The sequence below is a fragment of the Arachis hypogaea genome, chromosome 9, assembly GCF_003086295.3.
Source record: "Arachis hypogaea cultivar Tifrunner chromosome 9, arahy.Tifrunner.gnm2.J5K5, whole genome shotgun sequence".
In the NCBI taxonomy this organism is placed as follows: Eukaryota; Viridiplantae; Streptophyta; class Magnoliopsida; order Fabales; family Fabaceae; genus Arachis; species Arachis hypogaea.
Window position 1 is genome coordinate 95,529,572 of NC_092044.1, and position 9,516 is coordinate 95,539,087.

Here is a 9,516-nt window from a genome sequence, read left to right on the forward strand (position 1 = left end):
TGATTCGAATTAGTGAAATCCAGTTCATATTTGTTCTTTAAAGATTTGTTTACTTTTAACCAAGTAGGTAGAAACATTTTGCATGTATTTGCATTCATATAGATAGGTTGCATCTCATACTTTCTACCATTCCTCTTCACTCATATAGCTTCTCTTGAGCTTAGCATGAGGACATGCTAATGTTTAAGTGTGGGAAAATTTGATGCACCACTAATTCATGGTACATCTTGTGCTTAATTGAGTGGATTTTATTCACTATGCTCACATTTATTCATAGAGTTTACATGTTTCACACTTTCCTTCCTGATTTTGTGCTATGATTGAAAACATGCTTCTTTGGTCTTTAATTCACTATTTTTAATCCTCTCTTATTACCATTCGATTCCGTGATGTGTGTGTTAAGTGTTTTCAGGTTTTATATGGCAGAAATGGCTTAGAGGATGGGGAGGAAGCCTGCAAAAATGGAAGGAGCACAAGAAATAAATCAGATAACCAGCGAGAATCGACGCGCATGCATGGCTCACGCATGCGCGTGACTTGGAGATTTTCACAGTGACGCATGCGCGTACCTGACACGTGCGCATGACTTGGAGACTTGCACATCAACGCGTACGCGTGACTGACGCGTACGCGTGACATGCGCCACGCATGGAAAGCGCAGAAAACGCTGGGGCAATTTCTGGGCTCCATTTTGGCCTAGTTTCAAGCCCAAAAACATAGAATAGAAGCTGCAGAGTGGAGGGAAGCGATCAATCAATTAGACACTTATCATTCACAATTGAGGTTTAGATGTAGTTTCTAGAAAGAGATGCTCTCTCCTCTCTGTAGGTTTTAGAATTCTCTTAGTTTTAGGTTTATTTCTTCATCAAATTCAGGTTCAATGCTCCTTTAATTAGTTTCTCTACTACTCTTATTTGTCTTAGCATTCTAGTTTATTAATTTCCCTTGTTGATTACTTTATCTTCTCATTTAGTTTATGAATTCTCATGTTAGATTTGATTTTCTATTTAATGCAATTTGAGATATTTCATATTTATGATTGCTTTCTTCAATTTAGGTTATTGATGCTTTCAAGTGGTTATTTGGATTTTATTATCTCTTATTGCTTTTCTATACTTCTATTTTGTGCCTACCAAGTGTTTGATAAAATGCTTGGAAGGATATTAGAGTATGATTTTATGCTCTTGGCTTGGAATGGTAACTTAGGAACTCTTGAGTTACTAATGTCCAAGTAATTGATGATTGGGAGCCATTAAATCTAGTTCTCACCAATTGAAGTGGTGGAGAGCTAGGACTTATGGACTTGGTTCAATATAGCTCATTTAACTTTCCTTTACTACTAGTTAGAGGATGATTTAATGGGATTGATCATTGCCAATTCTCATGTTGTGGTTAGTGATAAGGATAGAGATCCTTGACCACCAAACCTTGCCAAGACCTCTTTATCACCAGATTTTCATTACCGTTTACTTTTTCTTGTTTCTTATTTCAAAAACCCTAAAAGATACCTTTACATAACCAATTATAAGAACACTTCCCTGCAATTCTTTGAGAGACGACTCGAAGTTTGAATACTTCGGTTATTAGTTTTATTAAGGGTTTGTACTTGTGAAAAACAATTCTTTTGTATGAAAGGATTCTTGTTGGTTTAGAAGCTATACTTTCAACGAGAATATATTTGTGAATTCTAGACCAGACAAAAATTCGTTCATCAAGGCAGCTATGTCATTGTAGACGCAGGGACGTAGTTGTGGTTAGACACCATGATGAACAGCTGTTCCGATGCATCCGCAACTTGTGACGTCAGCAGGGTAATCGGATTAGAGGGAGAGGATCTAGAATTCCCAGTGATACCCACAGAAATCCTTCCTCTACGATGACTAAGACCACGACCACTAGACTGATCTGCAACACCTCTACCTGTCGTCATGTCTGCAAAAGAGCATACTAATTAAAAATGTGCTAAAATGGTCTCCTATTTGATTTTTTTTAATTTACTGCCATTTTCACTCTTAAAACATATTTAAAATTAATGTGACTTATCTTCGGGGTTTTTAATCAAAACCAAACAAAGAGAATAAATTAACAATAATTAGAAATTCATAACAATAAATCAATCTTTTAAATTATAATAACTAGTTCAGAACGAATCAACAATAAACATGTTTTAGTTAGAATCGGAAGAAATCAGAACTAAATAAGAAATAGAAATCAGAACATGCTCTAATTAAAATTGAAACTAAACAAGTTCAGTACCTTACGTTCAAAACTAAATAAGGAACACAAATCAGAATATGTTCTAGTTAATATTGAAACTAAACAAGTTCAGTACTCTAAGTTCAAAATTTTAGAAAACACTAAGTTCAAAACAAGTTCAGTACCCTAAGTTCAGAACTAAATAATCAACAATAACAATAAATCTCAAAACAGCAAATAAAACTTATAAATTATATCAACAAATCAGAATTTTAGAAAACCCTAAGTTCAGAAGCATTACCTGAAGAAGAGTACCAGAGGTGAGAAGTAGAAGCGACGTAAACAGCGGCAGAAGCAGCGGCATTGGTGGCGGCGGCAGCAACGGTAGCCGCTCGTTTAGATTCCGACAGCTACAACAGTGATGACAGAAATGCGAGGAGTGGCTCTCGGAGAGGAAGGGGCTGTCGGGGAGATGAGAGAAGTAGAGAGAGCGGGAGGTGAGAGGATTAGAGAGAGAGAGAGAGAGAGAGAGAGAGAGATTCAAATGAGGGGGAAGAGGGTTCGCACTTCAAATTTATGGCACAATTATCGTCGGATTTACTGTCCGAAAAATCCGACAGTAAACCATTGCTGGTTGCCAAAACGCAGCGTTCTCACTAAGTGAGTTTATTGGCGGATTTATCCAACGGTAAATCCAATACTAACTTACGCACATATTTTTTTTGTTTTCCTCCAATTATTACTGACGAATTTATCATCGAAAACATAAATCCACCCATAACAATTTGACCTTGACGAATTCGACGCCTTCACTGCCGGTAAATCTACCAATAAATCTGTTGCTACTCTCTGTGACGATACTCAGTTTTTTCTTGTAGTGCATTCCTTATCAGCAATAAACCAAGTGCAATAGCTTATACACTAGTCTTACCAACGTAAGCGAACATACACCATTGTTTCCACATTTCAACATTGAAGAAGTACCATGGAGAGCAAAAAAGTCAATACATGCCTTTACCTCTGCATACTAATGAGTCGGGACCAATCATAGAACCTTATAATGTAGCTTTGTTAATAGGATCCTGGAGACGAGACCAAAAACACATGGGAAGCAGCTAAGCAGTTATAACGAGCCGATCCTGAGTTCAACCTTGAAGACAAGGTTGAGGTTAAAAGGGGGAGTAATGTAGCGAATATGGTTAGGAAAAATACATAAATGCTAACTATGCAAAGAGTGATGAGCAAAATCATGTATGAGAGACAATTGATAGGGAAGTTAAGTTAGTTATGGGTGGAAATCATGTGGCAATTGATCCGCAAAATAAGAGATCAAGAAGGAGTGAAAGAATGTGGAATATTGATAGGGTGTTGGAGGATTATGTTTGGTAGGAATGTGGCATTGTCTCTATGCCTCTTTAATCGCCTTCTGAATTATGCCTTCATATGTCTTCTTTCGTTCTTTTTCTTCTGCTAAATTCCATCTTCTCTAAATTCTTCTTTTTTTTTTTTAATTCAAGTGTTTCTTCCATGCATGTAGTTCCTTAACATTCTACTACTACTGCTAAACACTCAACCAATTTTGATTTTTTTATTGTTCTATTTATTTTTTCTTTTCTTAGACTATATTTTTCATATTTATTTGGGAAACACTTCTTCTATTTTCACTGTTCAATTGAATAAAACACCACTCAATAGTTTCATCTTTTCATTTTACCCATGCAAAAATTAGGGCTCTGCCTATGTCCTAAAAAAAATAGTTAGGTATTTAAGAAGAATCATCTTTTTTTATTAGCCAGGAAGAAGAATATTAATGAGCCTAGTTATTGGGTCTTAATAAAACCAACGAAACAACCTAAATGTATTCCGACAAAATTATTGTAAGAAAAAGAAAAAGTGTTATTCAATTCTAGCTATCCTCTTACGTTTTCTTTTAGACATAGTTATAAAAATCAGATCGACCAGGATAATCTGATTGAAAAACTAATGAACCGACCTCAAGACAAGTCCGGATTGAGCAAGAGGGCTGAAAGTGAACCAAGCTGAGTCGAGATAGATCAAGTTCAAACTTGGCTCACGAAAATTTAGTTTGGCTCATGGCTCGACTTATTGACAATTGAGCCCTATTTCGTAAGCTCAAACTCAGCTCAACGAAAGCTCACGAGCTAGGTCAAATAATACGAACATATTCTATAATTTTAAATCAATAAATTATAACTTATATATATATTAAAAAAATTAAAAAAGATAAATTTTATATATTGTCTATCTATCAATTATAAATTTTTTATTTATCTTACATCAAAATTATATATAAAAAATAACTATAAAATTTTAAATAATTAAAAAAATTAATATATATGTAAATATGTAAAATTATATATTACTATTATATATATATATATATATATATATATATATATATATATATATATTCAAGCCAGCTCACGAGCTAATGAGTTGAGTTTATCCAAATTCAATCTCAACTCATTTAATTTATGACTTTAATTCCAGGCTCAAGTGTGACTCACCAGCTCACGAGTTCAGCTTATCGAGTTATTAACGAGTCGAGTTCGAGCTGACTCATGAGCTGAGCTTGACTCATTTTCGGCCCAGAATAAAAACTAATGTTCTAAAAATTGGACCGGACCGGCCGGTCAAACTGGCAGCTCAAACGGTTCAGTTTACTAACAGAAACCGCTATTTTAAAAACTGAATATGAATCGCTGAACTGGCCAAGAACCGGCCGGTCAGACGGACCAAAACCCGGTTGGTTTATAAGAAACGACGCCGTTTCCTTCGTTGAAAGAAAAGGAATTGCACGCGTTGTCCCCCTACCCCTTCCTTTCTCCAACTCTTTCCTTCAGCAAATGCCTTAGCCTCCACCAAAGAAAGCAAACCCTAGCCTCCACCAATCTTGTCGCCGTCTGTCGGAGTGAGAAACTGCTGCTGCCGCCTCCGTTGCACTCAAGAACTTCCGTCTTCGTGCTATCGGCGTTCGCTACTTCGATCTCACCAACCGCTGTTTGCTCTCACGAATCGCCTGGTCGCCGTCGTCCGCACGCTCAATAGCTCTCCGTCGTCCGTTGAAGGTCAATGCTCACTGCTAGTGCTTGTTCTTCGTGTTTTTTTTATTGTCTGTTCAGAAATCAAACCCTCTTCGTGCTTGTTCTTCGATGGTCAGTGATAGTCATTTCTAGTATTTTTGTTTTCATTGCTTGATGATTATTGATTAAGTGATGCGTTGTTATTTTCTTTTTTTTACTTTGTGCTTGAGATTGGATGCTTTGTCAGTGCTTAATACTTGTTCTTAGTTGATTGGCTTTGCTCACTACTCTGGCTTGTTCTGGCCTGCTCTTGATTGATTAACTCTGTTACTGGCTTATTGATTGATGATAAATTGCTACTGATAAGCTGTTACTATTTGTTAGGGATAAATTGTTACTGTTACTAATAAATTGTTAGGGATTACTTGCTACTGTTTTGTTATGTTTGTTGCTTAATGCTAAACTGGAAATCAAATCAAATGTTGTTTGTTGCTGAATAATAATTTTTGTTGCTGAATGTTGTTGGTAGTATTAATTTTATGCTGCTATTAATTTTCTGGTGGTGCTGCTGCTGTTTTTAATTTTGTGAATGATTTATTTATTTCAGTTATGGATGATAGTATTAACCTGCTGTTTTATGCTATTAATTTCAATGAAAAATTTGCCACAGATGTTGAGGGACTCTTAAGCTTAAATGAAGCTTCACATCTTAGGATTCATGGAGAAGACATATTAGATGAAGCTCTTCGATTCACCTTAAATCCATTACTCTTATGAACGTTATTTTGTTTTTTTTTTATTTTTCAATTTGATGATATCTTTGATCTTTGTTGCCTATGTTAGTTGGTGTTTGTTGATGGCCTGGAGTTTCGATCTGTTTGTTAGATGAGTTTAGTTGTGATAAATTTTGATAATTGTTATGTTTTGAGAAGGTTTGGTTCAGTAATTAGGTTGAGCTTGAGTTTAGATTGTGATAAGTTTTGATAATTGTTATGTTTTGAGAAGGTTTGGTTTGGTGATTAGATTGAGCTTAATTGTAGAAGAGGTCTTACTACTCAGTTGTAAGATTGTACAATATTAACTTATTAAATGATTAGAATTGCATTTTGTTTGAGCAGTGTTGACCTATTGAATAGTATTCAGTGATTGGAATTGCATTTTGTTATAGATGGTGATGATTTTCTTATGGAATGACTAAGTTTGTATTAGACTACAAGTATGTGTTAGGCGTTTATTTATAATTTATTTGTTATTTTATTATTAAACGATTTTTCTGGTTAAACCACGATTGAACCGATTGAACCAATAAACTAGTAAATCAGTAACTAAAACGGTTTGATAACTGGTTCGGTTTTCAGAACTTTGATAAAAACCATTGAAAACCGGTTTGATCCAAGCGGTTTTATTTGAAAAAACACCTTAATCTTCAAAGAAGCCCCCTCCAATTTACTACTCTTAAGTCTTGATTCACTCACACTCATGGCAGGGCTGGGTCTCTGGGATAGAAAGAAAATGGGTGTGGTTCCCAACTCAAGCCAGAAACCTCTGTTCTGCGTAAAATGGCCATGGCACCAAGCTTCAAACACCAACACCTGCAACTTCGACGGTCCATGGCTCTTCACCTCTCTCCGAAACCTCGGTTCCCTCGCTCTCAATTTCGCCGCCACTGCCACGTCATCACAACAAACGAAGGCGAAAATGGCCACCGGTGAAATGGCGTTGGATCAGGCGGAGGCGGAGCATAGGGCGTTCGCGGCGGCTCTGGCCAGCGGGAAGGAGGCGACGGTGCTCGAGTTCTATTCTCCAAGGTGCAGGCTCTGCATCTCAATGCTCAAATTCGTCTCCGAAGTTGAGTCCAGGAACTCTCAATGGCTCAACGTTGTTATGGCAGATGCTGAGAATGAAAAATGGCTGCCGGAGGTAATTTCTATTTTCTGCGCAATTTTCCAGTTGATTATTGATGATGAAATAGGATAGGAGCGTGATGCTGTTGCATAACTAAGTTAATCAATGCTTGGATTTTTAGTTTATTGCTTATGGTAATAGCTGAAAACATGTTGATTCATATAAAGCAAGTTAAACATACTGAGTTTATTTCTTTATTTATTCTTCACCTGGTTCTGTTTGATCCATGTAGCAGACTCCTACTAGAGGGGTAAGTTTTGTTGTTGTATTCTTCAACTGGTTTTGGGTGATTTTAAAAGGTTCAGTTTGTTGTGATATATTTAATAACTTTGGAAAGTGGAGTGTTGGAGTGAATGATATTATTTAAGGTAGGTGAAGAGGTCAGTGAATGGATGAATGAATGTGTTGCTCATTGGCTCTGGATCATTTCTTAGGTCAAGTAACCAACGTGGCACAGTTTTATGAGAAGCTTGAGTTTGAAGGTGAAAGTCCTTTGTGATGTTTGATTGATTTTACCTTGATTCAGCATTGGAAAGTTCCAGCAGTTTGGAGACTTCTCAACTAGCTGATTGATGATTACTCTATAGCCTGGCTGATTGAAGATTATTTTCATGGCCATTGTTTTAAAGGAATAAATCAGAATGAACTTGAAATTTTTAGTTTCTTGTTCTAAGTAGGTCCATATGTCCACCTTTAACTTTGTTGTCTAGACAACCTCTGGGTATATACTTTGGGTTGATTTAGCCTTTGGAAATCCCCACGAGGGATCCAACTTGATCTTTGTGTAGGTTTCATATCTCTTGCACAAATGACAGCAAAATTTTCCAATCTTACTTATCCCTTGGGAATTCTTTATGACGAGAGCATATGATGTTATAGTGTCAGATACCCTGGTGTACTGCATGAAGAGGAAAAGATGAGTGAGGAGCAAAAGAGGGAACTGGCTTTGTAGCTATACTCCTGCTAAGCTGTGCTGGCAGGGACAGTGCAAGGTGGGAAGATTTCATTGAGAAAAAGAAGAGGGAGGGTCGAGGTTGAATTGCACAGTATATGCAAGGGTGTGACTACGATATTTGGCATGGGCCATAACCATGCAGGCCATGGTGTATTGTGGTAGCATGAAAATATTATCATCTATAAGCACAAACAAACACCCAACAAATTATCAATAATTTAGTTTTATTTGTTTTGCATCATCCTAGTAGGTAATCTTTAGTTCAATGGTTGGTAGAGTATTTTCCACTCTATGCCAAAATTACTCAAGGGGCAAGATGTTTTAGATGCACTCTACATGCTGGTTATACCATGGGAAAAATGTGATTATTATACTGATATAGTGGATGGCACCCAATTGAGCATTTAGTGCAGGTCTACTGCCATTGCACAACTTTAGAAGTTAGAAAATCAAACTGCAATGTAAAGGAATAGCTTCTTAAAGGCTGACCTTTAAATTTATTTTCACGAATTACTAATTTTGTTTTGGGTTTTTCCTTGTTTCCGTTAGTGGTTTCTTATATTTGCAAAGATAGTGATAGTTAACAATTTCTTAATGTATGTCATTACCATTATTTGTGTGATTAATTTCATGAGGAGAAAACATTCTGTTCATTATGGTTCCTTGTAGACTTATATTTAAATCTTGCTATTGCAGCTGCTTAATTATGATGTTACGTATGTTCCTTGCTTTGTGCTTCTTGACAAGAAGGGAAGAGCGCTAGCAAAAACAGGTGTTCCACACAGTCGTTTACATGTTATAGCTGGCGTCTCCCATCTTCTCAAAATGAAGCGTCCTCAACAAAATAGTACATGATGCGAGGAGTCTCTATTATCATTTATATGAAACTAACATTATACAACATTGGCCAGAGATAATTGAGACGGGATTACGGTTTCAGGTGAGATTTTATCCCGTTTGTAAGTTTAATCTTAGTAAGTAATGTATAACACAAGCCCATCATGTAGTTATCTTACTTAAATTTATTTAGTTAGTTAAAATTCGATTACCCTTTTATGTTAACTATTCATCTTGCCTTGTTCCTCTATTTTCTTCCTTTCCAAAGCGCTAGATTGATATCGTGTATCATGTTGAGGATAATATCAGCCAGTGAGAGTTAGTGGAAGTTAGAATTTGTTATATAGTTGGGCCGAGCTGCCACCTTTTCTGTCATGATTTCTGTTACTAGATGAGTGAGTTTGTTGTGTATAACTCAGGTATCAATAATCACTCTCACTGTAATATCAATAATCTCTTCTTTCTCTCTGATTTTCTTGGCTCTGCACAATTCAGAGCAGCTCCTGATACCTCTCATACCAAACACACTGACCATGCGAAGTGTGTATTAGAATCGCCACAAAAAGATGTAAAGTTTTC

The 9,516-nt window shown here is 36.4% G+C and overlaps 1 protein-coding gene across 4 annotated transcripts; it reads left to right on the plus strand.

Annotated features, from left to right (window-relative positions):
• Positions 1 to 5,005: 5,005 nt before the first annotated feature.
• On the plus strand, positions 5,006 to 9,162 carry LOC112711266 (uncharacterized). Of its 4 annotated transcripts, none has more exons than XM_025763869.3 (3): positions 5,006 to 5,372; positions 6,727 to 7,160; positions 8,797 to 9,162. In XM_025763869.3, the coding sequence occupies exons 2-3, from the start codon at positions 6,753 to 6,755 to the stop codon at positions 8,953 to 8,955; spliced, it is 567 nt and encodes a 188-aa protein (XP_025619654.1). In that variant the 5' UTR covers positions 5,006 to 5,372; positions 6,727 to 6,752; the 3' UTR covers positions 8,956 to 9,162. The 4 variants fall into 4 exon arrangements, with proteins under 4 accessions (XP_025619654.1, XP_072059308.1, XP_025619653.1 ...); XM_072203207.1 differs by having other exon boundaries at positions 5,006 to 5,285; positions 5,911 to 7,160; XM_025763868.3 differs by having other exon boundaries at positions 5,006 to 5,285.
• Positions 9,163 to 9,516: the final 354 nt, after the last annotated feature.

Bases quoted from the DNA above. Each gene is read 5' to 3' on its own strand.
- LOC112711266 (XM_072203207.1), top strand. From the start codon at position 6,720: ATGGCAGGGCTGGGTCTCTGGGATAGAAAGAAAATGGGTGTGGTTCCC. The intron at 7,161-8,796 runs GTAATTTCTATT...TTGCTATTGCAG, and splicing joins ATGAAAAATGGCTGCCGGAG to CTGCTTAATTATGATGTTAC.